General features: G+C 43.7%; 1 protein-coding gene across 1 annotated transcript in view; it reads left to right on the top strand.

Annotated features, from left to right (window-relative positions):
- The window catches only part of nav2a (neuron navigator 2a), a 1,048,499-nt gene that overhangs the window by 796,021 nt on the left and 235,656 nt on the right, over positions 1 to 16,822 (top strand). The window contains exons 2-3 of the mRNA XM_048606898.1: positions 4,087 to 5,185; positions 7,890 to 8,002. Coding sequence (XP_048462855.1) covers positions 4,128 to 5,185; positions 7,890 to 8,002 — 1,171 coding nt within the window. The 5' untranslated portion in view covers positions 4,087 to 4,127. The remainder of the gene's footprint in view (positions 1 to 4,086; positions 5,186 to 7,889; positions 8,003 to 16,822) is intronic.

The raw sequence follows: 16,822 nt of genomic DNA, 5'->3' as shown, positions 1-16,822 counted from the left end.
TCAACCTCTAGTCTTCTGGCACCTCACCTGTGACTATCGATGATATAGATACCTCACCAAGGGGCCCAGCAATCTCATCCCTAGCTTCCCACAGAGTTCTAGGGTACACCTGATCAGATCCTGGGGATTTATCCTCCTCTATGTGTTTTAAGACATCCAGCACCTCCCCTTCCTCTGTAATATGGACATTTTTCAAGATGTCACTGTCTGTTTCCCCATGTTCTGTATCTTCCATATCCTTCTCCACGGTAAACACTGATGCAAAATACTTGTTTAGTATCTCCCCTATCTCCTGTGGTTCCACACATAGGCAACCTTGCGGATCTTTAAGGAGCCCTACGCTGTCCCTAGTTAACCTTTTGCCCTTAATGTAATTGCTGTCTTCATTAAAAAGGCAGATGAAACAGAGTTTTTGAATATTTTAAAGGCAGAGGTAGGTAGATTCTTGATAAGCAAGGAAGTGAAAGGTCAGCAGGGATAAGTGAGAATACAGAGTGATTGTATCAGCCATGATCTTATTGAATGACAGAGCATTTCAAGGGCAGAGTGGTTGACTCCAGCTCCTAATTGTTTCATTTATTCTGAATTTGCCTTTAACGGAACATTAAATTCCACCCATTGTTTAATGGATTGTTCATCTTCAATTACAGCACTGTCATGACTTAATTAGCATAGATGCCACTCATATGACAGCCTCGAATGATAAATTGTCAGGAAGGCAAAACCATTTTACTTACATTTCCTCTGCCTCTAATCCATGTAGCTTTGTACAATCTGACTGCTGCCAACATCTAGCAGCCTCCCTGAACCATGACTGGATCTGTGCCCCAAATGAGCCCACAACACCATCAACGACGGATGGTGGAATTTGAATTCAACAAAAGTCTGGATTTTAGAGTCTAATGATGAGCATGAAACAGTTGTCGATTGTCAGGAAAAACCTATTTGGTTCACTAATGTCCTTTAGGGAAGGAGACCTGCCATCCTTACCTGGTCTGACCTACATGTGACTTCAGAACCACAGCAATGTGTCTGACTCTTAACTGCTGAGTGGGTAATTGGGGATGGACAATGAATTCCGGCCATAGCCTGTGATGCACACATCCCGTGAATGAGTGAAACAAGAAAATAGCTCCTTCACATGAGCAGGTGGTTTTCAAGTGCCTACCCCTCCCCCACCCCTTGTGAAAATGGTTGGCCCCCAAATGGAGGCATGTCCATTGGTTCGTTGCTCGGTGGCCATTTTTGCCTAGCCATGCACATCTTCAATTCTGACCTTTTGAGAGAAAGCAGCAAGTGCCTCTCTGCCTAAAAACTGCTGGCAAAGATGAAAGAGAGGATTATTTAAGAAAACACAATCTTAATTAGGAAATCTCTGTATACTTTGCTGTGCCTCAGTTGGTAACACACTCACTCTGAGACAGAAGATTTAAACATACAAATCTGGGCTGCCCTTTGTCTGCGACGTACTGAGAAACTGCTGCAGTATTGGAGGGTCTGACTTCTGATTGAGATGGTAAACCTGACTCACTTTCTGTTCTCTCGGATTGGCTTAAAAGATCGCATGGCACTACTTCAAAGAAGAATGGGTAATTATCCTCACTGTTATTGACAACATTTATAGCTTAGAGTACTTCAAGGACCGCAACTTCCCTCCTCTGTTGATCCAAAATGCCCTCAATGGCATCTCTTGCATTTCCCGCACTTCTGCCTTCAAACCCCCCCCTCTAAAAAATAAAGATACAGTCCCCCAGTCCTCACCTTCACCCCACCAACTTCCGCATCCAGCGTATCATCTTCCGCCGTTTCCGCCACTTACAATCCAACCCCATGACCAAAGAGATATTTCCCTCCCCACCCTTATCTGCTTTCCGGAGGGACCACTCTCTCCGGGACTCCCTTGTCCGCTCCACACTCCCCACCAACCCCACCACACCCAGCACCGTTCCCTGCAACCGCAGGAAATGCTACACCTGCCCCTACACCTCCCCCCCTCCTCACCTTCATCCAAGGCCCCAGACAAACATTCCATCTCAGACAGGGGTTCACCTGTACATCGTCCAACCTGATCTACTGTATTCGTTGCTCCCGATGTGGTCTCCTCTACATCAGTGAGACCAAACGCAGACTCGGTGACCTATTTGTGAAGCACCTGCGCTCTGTATGCTATAATCAACAACACCTTTCAGTCACCAACCATTTTAACTCCCCCTCCCACTCCCTGGGTGACAAGTCCATCCTGGACCTCCTCCAGTGTCACAATGATGCTGCACGCAAACTGGAGGAGCAGCACCTCATATTCTACCTCGGGAGCCTACAGCCCAATGGTCTCAACATAGAATTCACCAGTTTTAAAATCTCTCCACCCTCGGCCTCATCCCATGTCTAACCGTCCCTCTTATCCCCGCCTACTTGACCTGACATTGCCTGTCCATCTTCTTCCCCACCTATCCACCCCAACCATCCCACTGACCAATCCCCACTACCCCTACATGCATCCACCCATCACCATCCCAGCCCCAGTCCTCCTCTCTCCATTTATTTCCCAGCTCCCTTCCCTCTCCCCAGTTCTGATGAAGGGTCCAGGCCTGAAACTTCGACTCTCCTGCTCCTCTGATGCTGCCTGACCTGCTGCGTTCCTCCCGCTCCGCACTGTATTGGCTCTGACTTTTGCATCTGCAGTTCTTGCTATCTCTGAAAAACTTCATTAAAACCTATTATCTTGACACTACCATGTCACTGTTTGTGAGAGCTTGCTGTGTGCAAATTGACCGTTGTGTTTCCTATTTTACACATCATTGCCTGTAAAGCATTTAGATTGACCTGAGAACCAGAAAGCTGTAATCTAAGTGCAAATACATTGAGCGACTTTTTTCTGAACTCTCCTTAACCCGCTGTTGCAACCCTTGCTAGTTTATTTCTCATAATGCATAGTTGTAGAGAGACTAGGTGCCCTTGACTACTTTGCCCAAGATTGCTAGGAATTATGAGTGAGGGCTGGGTTCTCTCTTGTCTTGCAAACTGAATAGTGTTGAGATGAACTTTATAGTCCAACTCACAGTCTGTGAACTGCTACCTCTGAACAGGTAGTACGTCAAATCTTAGAGCTGCCTGGTTTGAATAGCTCAGCTGTTCACTGTTTTAATAACTCATGGGTCATCGATTTGAGACGTTGCTGACTGTAGCAATATTTTCTGTTTCTGTAGCGGATTACCAGCTTATGTCGTACTTTGCTTTTGTTCCATTCCTTCTTAAGGTCTTAAGGGGGAATAATATTTGCATTTATGCCGCATTTTACCCAACTTCAAGGGGTTAGTAGAAAAGACTTGCTGATGCTGTGTCTAGATTGAAGTTATTCCCACAGCATAAAACTGATGCAATTAGGAGCTCTTGTCATGCAGTAGTAGTGCCCCGAACTCTGAGCCAGAAGATGCAGGTTTAAGTTCCACTTGCTCCAGTGATAAAACTTGCAGATAGCTCCCTCCACTTGAAAGCGTTAGCACACTGCACTAATACGATGTGATGTCTGATCAAGTGACATGTTCAAAACGCTGGAACACCCTCTGTAACAGCACTGTGGATGTCCCTACGTCCTGAGCACTGTAGTGGTTCAAGGAGACAGCTCACCACCACCTTGAACAGGACAGTTAGGGACGGGCATTAAATACTGACCCAGCCAGTGATGCCCACATCCCACGAATGAATATTAGTGAAAAAAAATATACTGTGCTGTCACCCTCTGAACAAAGCAATCCTTATCATCCTGTTTGACTCACCTCCCCAGTTTCGGTTGGCTCCTGTTGTTATGTGATTATTTTTATATTTCAGAGAGCGAACAGGGTTGTAATTTGAAAACTGTCTTTCATTGATGTGCCTGTTACTGTTAACATAAGTTTGGAAAAATACATTAAGCACGACATATTTATTTAAAATGTCGATATGTTTAGCAGTGCAGTCTCGGGCCAAGACAAATTGACAGTCCTCTGATTTAAGTATTTTAAATGAGAGCTTGCCTTTTATGGAAGGAAGCTGAAGGTGCAGGAAAGTTTGCAAACTTGCTCCACTTATGGTTGTTTCCTGTTTCAGTTGCAGAGCCAGCGGACAACACAGTCTCCTCACAGCCCGGAATGAATGAAAATGTCCAGTCTTCAGCGAGTAGCAGCACGGGCAGTATTGGTGGGAGCTTGTCTGCCATTCCCCAGCCAAACTCTGCCAAAGCCTGGCGCAGCAAATCCCTCAATGCCAAGCACACTGCCACGTCTTCCATGTTATCTGTGAAGCCGCCCCCACAGGAACCCCCGAAGCCAGCCATTGAACCCACACCCAAGTCTGGTGCCAATGGCCAGAAATCCATGCTGGAGAAATTGAAGCTGTTCAACAGTAAAGGTGGCTCCAAAGCTGTTGGGGCCACCCTGGAGAACTCAGGGTCTCGCGATGGCAGCTGTGAGAGGGTGGAGGCCCCTTCTAACTGTGTGGACCTGGGTGAAACAGACGCGTCTGCCAGATGTGTTAGCAATGCCGCACCTGCCTCAAACAGCCCAAAGATTGCACTAAAAGGCATTGCACAAAGAACCATCAGCCGAGCACTGAGCAATAAGAAAAACTCCCCAAAAGGCAGCGAAAAGGAAAAAGAGAAGCAGAAGGAGAAAGAGAGGGACAAAACGAAGGAGACCTCCAAAAGGACTTCTGGCTCTGATAAAGCTGAATTGGAAAAGGAGCTGAAAGAGGGGCCACAGGTCACTGCTTCCGAAATGCCAAAAAAGTCCTCCAAACTCTCGAGCTTTATCCCGAAAGGAGGGAAATCGAATGGTGCCAAAAAGGATCCCCCTGCACCTCAGCAAAGTGGAATACCAAAACCAGGGCTAAAAACCTCAACAGGGAAATCTACAAGTGCCCAAGCTTCTGTGAAGGAGGCCGAGCGACCCCGCAGTGCGAGGCTTAGTGCTGGAATCTCGCTGCAGAAATCACAGCTAGACAGTAAGAATTCCAGTTCCAGTAGTTTGGCCTCCTCGGAGGGGAAAGGGGCTGGAGGAACACCCCCGACAAGCAGTAGCAATGTTGCGACTGCCACTACAGTCAGCACAACACAAACTACAGGAAGCAACACAGTCAGTGTACAGCTACCTCACCCACAACACCAGTACAACCACCCCAACACTGCCACTGTTGCTCCATTCATGTACAGGTATGCCTCACATCTTGCACATTGAAATATGATAGGTGGGAATTATTCAGCACTGTGCACCATAAACTGTTCTAATGTTTTGTCTTGATTTGATAAATGTGACATTGGACAAATGCAATAATAAATGCTTGGTTATAATTAAGCAGATAACCCTTCAGATCGCAATAGTGTTTGCCATGAATTGCTTCTGTAATAATTAAATACACAGTTGAAAGGCACTACATCCACAAGCATCCATTCCCTCCACCACTGAGGCTCAGTAGCAGCAGTGTGTACTATCTACAAAATGCAGCACTGAGATTCACAAGGCTCCTTAGTCAATACCTTCCAAACTCACGACACTTCCATCTAGAAAGAAATGGGAACACCACCCCCTGCAAGTTCCCCACCAAGCCACTCACCATCCTGACTTGGAAATATATCGCCATTCCTTCAGTGTTGCTGGGTCAAAATCCTGGAATTCCCTTCCTAATAGCATTGTGGGTCAAACTATAGCAGGTGGACTGCAGCGGTTCGAGAAGCCAGCTCACCGCCACCTTCTCAAGGGCAATTAGGGATAGGCAAGAAATGCTGGACCAATCAGCAATGCCCACATCCCATGAATGAATAAAAAGAAATACCACAGAAGGTCCTAGGTTATTCCAGTTTCATTATTTCCTCCCATATTTTGCCCAGCCCTTCCTTTCTCAAGGGATTGTCTCATTTGTGCATGATAACAACACAGTCACCCTCCAGAACCTTTGCTGAGTGGCGAACTGTAAACCTGGTCCCATTTGGGAGGTAATTTGAACTGCAGTGACCATCACAGTCAAATCCTGTCTTACCCTCCGCTGACATTTCCCCCTAGCAGGAGCAAGAGGTGAAATGTGGATTGATTTCCTGCTCCCCATTCTGGAATTACTAAAGTTGACTGGAGCTTTTATGTAGAAACATAGAAAATAAGAGCAGGAGTAGGCCATTCAGCCCTTTAAGCCTGTTCCACCTTTCATTATGCTCATGGCTGATCATCCAACTCAGTCCCCTGTTCCTGTTTTCTCCCCCATTCGCATTGATGCCTTTAGCCATAAGAACTATATCTAACTCCTCCCTGAAAGCATTCAACATTCAATATCCATTGTGTCCGGTCAGTAGAGCTTCCTTGGTCTTGTCTGCCTGGCTCAAGCTGCTTTATTAACTCCCTGAGCAAAGTGGAGAGCTGGTTTTGGGTTCTGCTTTCTGTGTTGAGTTCACTGCTGTGAGAAACAGCTGGGTTGTCACAGTGAGTCTCTGCTTCCCTCCAAGCCTCAGGATAGTATCAACCAGTCACCAAGGAGATCAGTTTCTCAACCCTGACTACTTGGCAGCATGGTCTGCCCGAACCTGTGGCCTGCCTGGAACACAGACAATGGCATTGAGCTCCTTTGTGCCGGTCCCCCTCTGGAATCGCCTGGAGACAGGACGTTCACGCTCACATGTGGAGTATGTCCTGTTACCAAGAATACTGAAGGACTGAGATCACGCAGCGGGCAACGATACCCTTAACACATATCATCACCCTTGGAAGGAGCTGGGAGGGGGACAAAATAGAAACAGAGAAAGATTGAAAACTGGATCAGGAATTGGCCATCCATCCCTTTGAGCCTGCTCTGTCATTCTGTCTGATCATGGCTGATCATCCAACTCAGTCTCCTGATCCCTATACCCTTTGAGCTCTTTAGCCCTAAGAACTCTACTTAATTCCTTCCTGACAGCAGTCAATATTTTGGCCTCAGCAGTTTTCTGTGGCAGAGAATTCTAGGTGAAGACATTTCTCCTCATCTCAGTCCTATATGGCCTAGCCAGTATCCTTGGACTGTGAGCCCTGGTTCTGGACTCACCGGTCCTTTGGAACATCTCGTTTGTCATTAAAATTTACCACAAGACAAAAAAAATCAGGGTTTTCAGTTGCTCGAGCAAAAGGTGAAAGATGTTTTCAACAAAATTTTGGGGAGTACCATTAACTTGCCTCTCGGTTGTCTGAATTCTGCATTAGTGTTGCAAGAGTGTTGTACATCCTAATTGAGCTAGGCCCTCCCTCTTCCTTATCCAATTGCTTTGCCAAGACTTGTGAAGACAGGGCTGCTCGGTTCTTTTGCAGTAACTACTTTGGAGTGGCTCCCAGTCCTCTGTGCAGCTGCCTCTTCTGACCTCATTATTTTTCTTTGCAAGGGAAGTCAGAAAAGTGGCTTTCCAAAGGATTGGTGGGGGTGGATGCAGTGTTGGAGAAAGAACAGGTCCGAACTCATGGAATAAGGAGCAAGCGGTGTGCTAGAATCCATTCACAATTGATATGTCTTTCCTTCCTGCTTGGACCAAAGGTGTGAAATTAAATGTTTATAAAAGAAAAGAAACTGGAAGTCGAGGGAAAGCAATAATTTGATTAGAAATGTAATTAACTTGTGTAAAAAAAGTCAAATATCCTGTACAATAGGGTTTTATTTAAATTTTCTACTTTAAACGTTAAGCTGGTAAACCACTGAAACTATTTCTGTTACAGAAGGTAGATAATTTGAATTGTTCTGCAACTCAATAATTTTTTTGTGTGCAAGGAACTGATTTAACTATGGTTGACTGCATTTTTGTACTTCTGTACGATTACTTCATAAGGGACCGATGAATTATGCAGATGGGTCCTCTGTTCACTCCATTAAACTAGGTTTATATTTACAGTGCCTTGTTTTTTTAGGTCACAGACCGACAATGAAGGAAATGTGATGACTGAATCTGGTACAGGGGGAGTGAATATGGATACTGTTCTGTACAGCAAAAATGGACAAACGTGCATCGAGGATCTGCCTGGTAAGTATTAACCCAGTTTTTATGTATGTTTATAAGGCATCAGTGTTGAAAGGCTCAAGGTTGTTTATTTATAATTTCTGCAGTATTGTGCAAACATGGATTCTGGACTAATTGAGAGCTCTGCAATTTTGATCTTGTATCACAGAAGTATAGATAAGGATAAGTTGTAACCTGGTACAGATGCAGTTGTGGAGTCTTTCAGTTTTTCTGCTGAGTCAGCTGTTAACGTAAAGTTTGTGCAGTGACGACTGATATAGAACGTACGAAAGAAATGTAGAAATTTTCCCTGCTCTTTCAGAAAGCACATCTCATCATTTTGTAAAGCACAGAATACCAAACTGATATTTTCCAAAGTCGTAATGTTTATCACTGCCTGGGGGCCCAAACACATTTCACAATGTGACACCACCGTCTTGAAAATTTGTATTCAACATTCTTGCTCAAGTGTTTCCCTCTTCCAGTGTTGTTTTGGTTGCTGTACACTAATTTTAAAAATTCTGCATTGCTATAGCTGCTTTTGCTTGGGCAGCTGTCAGCACTTTTGGGAAGCTTCATCACTGGTTTCTAGGAGGATATCAGTGTTTGTGGAGCTCCACAGAATTTGCTAAGGACACCAACATAAGGCACAAAAGAACTTCACTTCTGTTGCCGATTCTCTGAATGCTCCTGCCATTAACCCACATAATAGGTAATGTTGGCAATGTTATTTATTGAAGTATTTTATTGGTCTGCATTGATATTAATGGAAGATTTTCTGTAGATTTCATCTGGTGAAAATATCTTTACTGCTGAAAAAGGTCCCATCTTGTCAAAGTGTTTCGTCTTGCACCTATCAGGACATTTCACAAGAATACAAGTGCAAGAGTAAAGCCAACATTTATATGAAGTTCACTAGGATGATTTATCTGATGAGAAAAGGTTAAACAGATTGGAAGCCTACTCACTGGAGTTTAGAAGAATGAGAGGTGATCTTATTGAAACATATAAGATTCTTAAGGGGTTGACAGGGTAAATGCTGAAAGGACGTTTCCCCTCATGGGAGAGGCTAGGACCAGAGGGCACAGTCTCAGAATAAAGGAGCACCAATTTAAGACTGAGATGAAGAGGAATTTCTTCTCTCAGAGGGTTGTGACTCTTTGGAACTCCTTGCCACAGAGAGCTGTGAGTATATTTAAGGCTGAGATAGATAGATTCATGATTAGTCAGGGAATCAAAGGTTATGGGGAAAGAGCAAGAAAGTGGATGGGAAGAGTGTCAGATCAGCCATGACCCTATTGAATGGCAAAGCAGGCTTGAGGGGCTGAACAGCCAACTCCTGTTCTGAGGAAGGGTCACCGGATCTGAAACGTTAACTCTGATTTCTCTTCACAGATGCTGCCAGACCTGCTGCGCTTTTCCAGCAACTTCTGTTTTTGAGCCTACTCCAGTTCCTATTTCTGAATGTTGCATGGTCTAATCGTGTTTATTGATTGGCAAGTTGGACTCTGATTGGTAGAGGTATTACCCTGAAGAATGCACGGAATAATGCTGATTGACAGTTAACAACCAAGCTTTGTTTACATTTTAAACCAGGCAGGTTGACTTTGATTGGCCAGGACATTGCCCTGAGAAATGAGCCGTTGCTAGCCTATTAGCTAATGTAGCACTCAACAAAGCCATAGATGTCTGTGCTATATCACTGTATTATGGTAATCTAGACATGACACTATTGTGTGAATCAGTAGTAGTAGTTGAGTTCAGTTTAAATGATGCCATTTATGCCCGTATAAATGGTGATACCATGGGATCCCACTAAGCCCAATGCTCACAAAATAGCTTTGTGCATGTGTCTTCAATGTAATGACGACCTCCTACCCCTTGCATATTTCTGATATGTTGATAATGCCTTTGCTATTTTTCAATCCAAAGCTGCATTTAAGAATTCCTTACACATGTTAATGTCTTCATCCTGCTCTTAACTTCAAGTTTGAAATGAAGCAGTCAGTTGAGCTCCCTTTTGTCACTGTGCTAAATGCAAAGTTAGTCAGAGGCACCTACTGCAAACCACCTTCACTGTTCAATCGCGTTGGGATTCCTACAGTTCCAGTTGCTGTAAGATTGGCTTTATGATCGACCTTGTAAATAGGGCCCACGTCATTTTATCACTGTGCAAACCTGATGCTGAGAAAGGCCAATCAAAGTCACCCTGTGGGATAGGGATAATCCTGATCAGATCATTTCTTGCTGAATATTTGTACAAACTCATGTATAGCCTTAAAGCTGTCATTTAGGTCCTCAAAAATGCTCTGTCTATCTCAGCTTACTGAGGAAAGGTGACGTGTTCCAAAGGTTTGAGTGACAGGTGCAAACAGCTGTTTCACGTGGCTTCTATGCACGAGCGTAAATTTGCCACTAACAGAATGCTCTTGTCCAGCCGAGAGAGAATGATCTATCACCCAAATGAGTAATGTGGTGGATGAATTTTACTGCTGGTGTGATGCCAGGGATGAGGACCATTACAGACAACAACCGATGGATCATATTGGCTGTTCACAAGCAACAAACTCCTGACTACACCCAATCACCCTCTGCTTGCAAGACTCACAACCTGGTACCCAATTTAGATTATAGTTCTGCAATTGGGCAACATTTACTGGATAATCCTGAGTATATAAAGAATGACATGGGCAAGCTATTTCAGATTGCCAGTTGGGCTTGCAGTGTGGCACAATTACATCTACTGGAAGCTCCATATATTCATACATAGGGACCTGTTCTTAGCCGACAAAAAGAACATGCACACATTGTGGTTGTTTAAACTCAATAACATAGGTGATTGCTATTCACTGGTTCATTTCTCAGGGCAATACTCTTACCTGGGTCAATCTGCCTTGTTTGAAATTTATGAAAATCTTCGCTGTTAGCTGTCAGTTATCATTAATGGGTGTATTTTTCATTCAAATGCATCAAGAAGTCAGAGTCCACCTGCTAACCAATCAGCACTCTTATGTAGTATAAACATTGATTTTCCCTTCTAAATTGTTATTCTCACAAAATGTCCTGATGAAAGAGGAAAATATTTTTTTTTCCCAGCAATACTCAAATTCTGTACTGCCAAACCATTTTTTTTAATAACTTGAACTCTTTTTGGTTCATTTTTCCTATTCTTTCGGAGGCATTGACTCTATTGGGTTGCAGTTCCTTGGATGTTGACTGCTCCTTTCCTGTCTTGCATGAAGTGTTAGTCTGGCAGTTGATTTAATTGTGGAGCGTCTGAACAAGGTCATCCCCACAAAGTCAATCCTGACGCTTGTCATAAAATTTTTTTCCTTGTTTCATTCACGGGCTGAGGGTATCGCTGGCTAGGCCATCATTTATTGCCCATCCCTAATTGCCATTTCAGAGGGCAGTTAAGAGTCAACCACATTGCTGTGGGTCTGGAGTCACATGTAGGCCAGACCGGGTCAGAATGGCAGTTTCCTTCCCTGAAGGACATTAGTGAACCAGATGGGTTTTTCCCAACAATCGACAATGGATTCACAGTCATCATTAGACTCTTAATTCCAGATATTTATTGAATTCAAATTCCACCATCTGCCGTGGCAGGATTTGAACCCGGGTCCCCAGATGTTATCTGGGTCTCCGGATTAACAATCCAGTGATAAGGCCACTTGGCCATCGCCTGCCTGAGATACCAACAACTGCTCATTTCTGTGCTATTCTCTTGCCCTCCTCTAATTTAGGGACAAAGAGACTTATGGTCACTCCCCTACGGCTTCCCAGTGAATATCTGCTAATTCAGTGGAAGCGAAGGATGGGGCCAAGTGCTGTCTGGGCCTGTATGATTTTAGCTCCGGGCTGATTAAATTTGCTAAGCTATTGGCACGCTCTTTTATCCATTTATAAGATAATTGAGGGAACACAACATAATGTTGCGATTCCTTCCTTCATCCTTTCCAAGTGCCTGAGTAATTAGGGAATGCAATAATGAGCCTATTTGTTCCTTTTTTTCCTCCTGTACTTTGTAATGTTTGGCCAGGTTTCATGGGGTAAATACTATGTGTTCCAATCCCCCTACATACAGCCACAGTAACATCGCAGGATATGCACAGATTCAAGCTTTTCTTTTCCATGTTTTCTCTTAGTTGAACACTTCTGAAGTAAATTATTGAAAGAAGAGTAATTCTTTTCACAGTCTGAGTTAACAGTTCTATGTTAGGGCAGACGAACAAACCAACAGCATCCAAAAGGGAGTTCAGAGGGCTCTCAGGACAATATCCCAGTGACATCAAAATGCATTGGAGTTTAGAAGAATGAGAGGTGACCTTATTAAAATGTACAGGATTCTTAGGGGACTTGTCAGGATAGATGCTGAGAAACACTTAGCCCCTGTGGGAGAATCTAGGTGCAGAGGGCATAATCTCAGAGTAAGCGGTCACCCAGTTAGGATAGGGATGTGGAGCAATTGATTTCCTCTCAGAAAGTTGTAAAATCTGTGGAATTCTTGACCACAGAGACCGAATCTTTCAGTATGTTCAAGGCTAAAATAGACAGAGTTTTATCAGTAAAGGAATCAGGGGTTATGGGGAAAAGTCAGGAAAATGGTGTTAAGGATTATTCAATCAGCCATGATCTCCCTGAATGGTGGAGTAGAATCGATGGGCTGAATGACCTACCTCTGCTCCTATGGTCTCGTAGTTTGAAGAAAAGTTTGAAATTCATCACCATTACGATCCTTGTTGACCATAAAGCAGCATTTTTTAAAAAAGAAACAAAAAACTGCAGATACTGGATAAAAAACCGAAAGAACTGCGAATGCTGTAAATTAGAAACAATAACAGAAATTGCTGGAAAAGCTCAGCAGGTCTGTGGAGAGAAATCAGAGTTAATGCTGTTGTTGTTAATGTTTCAGGAACTGAGACCCTTCTTCAGAGTTCTGAAGAAGGGTCTCTGGAGCAGAAATCTGCTTCTCTCTCCACAGATGCTGCCAGACCTGCTGAGCTTTTCCAGCACTTCCTGTTTTTGTTGCTGCATTTCTTTAAAGTTGTCCTTCTCTCCGCAGCTTGAATCCCGACTCTGTGCTTTACAGTCCACTCGGGAAGTCCAATTGTTTCTCCTCTCCCTTTATGTTTTTGTGGGATTTGCTGGCAACATCAATATTTGTTGCCCATCCCTAACTGAGCGGTTCGCTAGTCCATTTCAGTAAGCAAGTAAAGTCAATGACATTGCACTGGACCTACACATTTATTCATTTAACCTAAACCCTTTGGTGGGAATTAGAACCTATGAACCTCCATCTTTGGAATACTAGGCCAGTAACATTGCCACTTAACCAGCATCTCTTCATAAATTTGCTGTGGGGACGTGCAGTTGTAGCGTTGTAATCTAGAGTTATGCATATTAGAGACTCCAATTTATTTCTTGTTAAGCTGTAAACCTTAATGAAAAATAAGACTATAGTATTATTGAAATTATCATTCGCGTCTAGGAATGTGTTTATCCATGAAAGGGGGAATATCACAGGATTATTTTGGCAGCTCAGTAGACATGTATAACATTCAGTGTCCTGATATGGCAGTGTAGAAGTCAGCAGGTTTTCACAATTGATCCCTACTGTATGATGCACTAACCAGTCATAACTATAGAGGCACCATAGAGTCATACAGCATGGAAACAGACCCTTCAAGCAACTCGCCCATTGTCAACCATGTTCCCAAACTAAACTAGTCCCACTTGCCCGTCTTTGGCCCATATCCCTCTAAACCTTTCTTATTCATGTACTTATCCAAACGTCTTTCAAATGTTGTAACTGTACCTGCATCCACCACTTCCTCTGGAATTTCATTCCACACATGAACCACTCTGTGTAAAAAAGTTGCCCCTCATGTCCTGTTTAAAACTTTCTCCTCTCACCTTAAAAATATGCCCCGAAATTTTGAACTCCCCTCAGCCTAGGGAAAAGACCTTTGCTATTCACCTTATCTATGCCCCTTATGATTTTATGAACCTCTATAAGGTCCCTCCCTCAACCTTCTACTCTCCAGTGAAAAAGGTCCCAGCCTCTCCAGCCTATTTTAGTAACTCAAACCCTTCATTCCTGGCAACATCTTTTCTGAAACCTCTCCAAAGTAATAATATCTTTCCTATAGCTGGACACAGTGTTTCAGAAGAGGCCTCACCAACATCCAGTACAACCTCAACATGATGTCCCAATTCCTATACTCAAAGGTCTGAGCAATGAAAGCAAGCATGCTAAACATCTTGTTAACCACTCTGTCTACTTGTGATGCAAATTTCAAAGAATTATATACCTGAACCCCTAGGTCTCTCTGTTCTGCAACACCACTCAAGGCCCTATCATTAATTGTACTTTGATAATTCGTAAAATATTTAATGACTGTTGTAAGATGAATCCTCACCATAGACAATCATGGTATTAGATCCATCCGGTAGATTTGCAGGCACCATCATTTTTCCGAACAGGGATCTATGGAACCTACTTGATCAAGTGAGGTAGAGACAACTAATGCTGGCATTGTGCAACAAGATAGAATTAATTAATGACCTCCCACATTGAAGGCAATGACCTTTGCAGTGACCATCAGACAATTAGTTTTAAATATAGTATGAGGGAGAGAGGAGAGAATCTGAGATTTGTTATTTACATTTGGTAAAGGCAATTATGAGCGCATGAAGGCAGACCTGGCTAAAGTAAATTGGCAGATTAGGTTCAAGGATAGTGGCCAGTGAGATAAAACTAATGCACTTGGTTTACTTTTCTAAAATTCCTTTGAGTCAGGGATTGTCCCATTAAGTTGGAAACAAATGTAACTCTATTCAAAAAGGGAGGCAGATGAAATGCAGGGAATTATAGGCTCGTTAGCTTACTGTCTGTCAAAGAAAAAAAGCATAGAAGCTATCATTAAAGAAGTTGTAGGAAGGCTTTTAAAGAGTTCAAGTTGATGAGGCAGAGTCAACATGGCTTTATGAAAGGGAAATCATAGAGTTTTAGAGTCACATATCACAGAAACAGACCCTTCGGTCCAACTCACCCATGATGACCAGCTATCCCAAACTAAACAGGACCCATTTGCCTGCGTTTGATCCATATCCCGCTAAACCTATCCTATTCATGCACCTCTCCAGATATCTCTTAAATGTTGTAATTGTACTTGTCTCTACCACTTCCTTTGGCAGCTCATTCCATAAATGCACCAGCTTCTGTGTGAAAAAGTTGCCCGTCAGGTCCTTTTTAAATTTTTCTCCTCGCACCTTAAATCTATGCCTGCTAATTTTGGACTCCCCTACCCTTGGAAAAGGATTTTTGCTATTCACCCTATCTATGCCCCACCATGAGGTCACCCCATTAGCTTCTGAAACTCCAGGGAAAAATGTCCCATCCAATCCAGCCTCTTCTGATAAATCAAACCCTCCAGTCCCAGCAACATCCTTGTAAATCTTTTCCACACCCTTTCAAGTTTCACAACTCCTTCCTATAGAAGAGTGACCAATATTGGCCTAACCAATGTCTTGTACAGACGCTACATGACATCCCAACTCCTATATTCAGTGCTCTGACCAATAAAGGCAAACGTGCCAAACACCTTCTTCACCAGCCTGTCTACCTGTGACTCCTTCAAATTTCCTGCTTGTCTAATGCGCCTGGCCTGCCGTGTTCCTCCAGCTCCACCCTGTGTTGTCTCTGACTCTAGCATCTGCAGTTCTTGCAGTCTCTGAGTGCTGGAGATCACAGCGGGTCAGACTGCATCCATGGAGAAAGAGCAAGCAAACGTTTCGAGTCTAGATGACTCGAAGATCAGAGCTGAACTGAAGTGTAGAGGGGTAGCATTTATGCTACAGTTGGAGGGAACGGTGTGGAGGTGATGGGGTGTAGAGTGCTGGGGAAGAAAAGATGTTGCTAATTCAGATTAAGTCATCTGAATGTGAGAATGGCAGGACAATGGTGTGTCTAACTGCCAGGTTTGAAAGAGAAGACAGTCCCACTGGGGTTGGGGGATGGGCAAGAGGGCATGGTGACAGGGAATGTAACAGGTAAAGCTAAAAGAAAGGGAAGAAATGGAAGTTGGTTCACAATTTGATGGTGTTGAACTCAATATTAAGTCCAGAAGGCTGTAAAATGCCGAGTGTGAAGATGAGATGTTGTTCCTCCAGTTTGTGCTGTGATTCACTGGAACACTGCAGCAAGCCGAGGACAGACAAGTGGGCTCTTTTGTAGGCTTGTTCAGTACTTTTCCTTAAAGCCGTGCAACATCTTCCTCTTCAGCTATTAATGGAATTCCCTTTTGAAAAGCTACTATCGAATCTGTTTCTACCTTTTGCACAGTTCATTCAAGTCCACGGCTGCTCAGTACACAAAACAAAACCCATAATAGGCTCAGTACTGTGGCAGGAGCTGAGGACTCGCAGTGAGTAGTTAACGAGGAGCTTGGTTGCTGAGTTGGGTTTTGTTTTCTGCTGATTGCTTTGTTCATTCCGTTACAGTGGGAAACTGCCCTCTTCCTCAGTTTGGCTGCTGCATCATTTGAATACCATCACGTTTTGAATCATGGTCAGGAAGGGGTTTCAATACTGACCAGTGTTTTACGGCAGCGAGCCTCTCAGTTAAAGTGCAGTCTAAAGCTTCCCGTTTGTAAACCCTTCTTCCCCCATCTATCAACGGCCCTTAACATTTATGGCTCAAATCAATGCTGAAACCATCTTGGGCAACTGATGGGAGATAGTAGGAACTGCAGATGCTGGCGAATCCAAGACAACAAGGTGCAGGGCTGGATGAACACAGCAGGCCAAGCAGCATCATAGGAGCAGAGAGGCTGACGTTTC

The sequence above is a fragment of the Rhincodon typus genome, chromosome 17 (assembly GCF_021869965.1).
Source record: "Rhincodon typus isolate 14 chromosome 17, sRhiTyp1.1, whole genome shotgun sequence".
NCBI lineage: Eukaryota > Metazoa > Chordata > Chondrichthyes > Orectolobiformes > Rhincodontidae > Rhincodon > Rhincodon typus.
The sequence above is the reverse complement of the archived record's forward strand: the minus strand, read 5'-3'. Positions and strand labels throughout refer to the sequence as shown.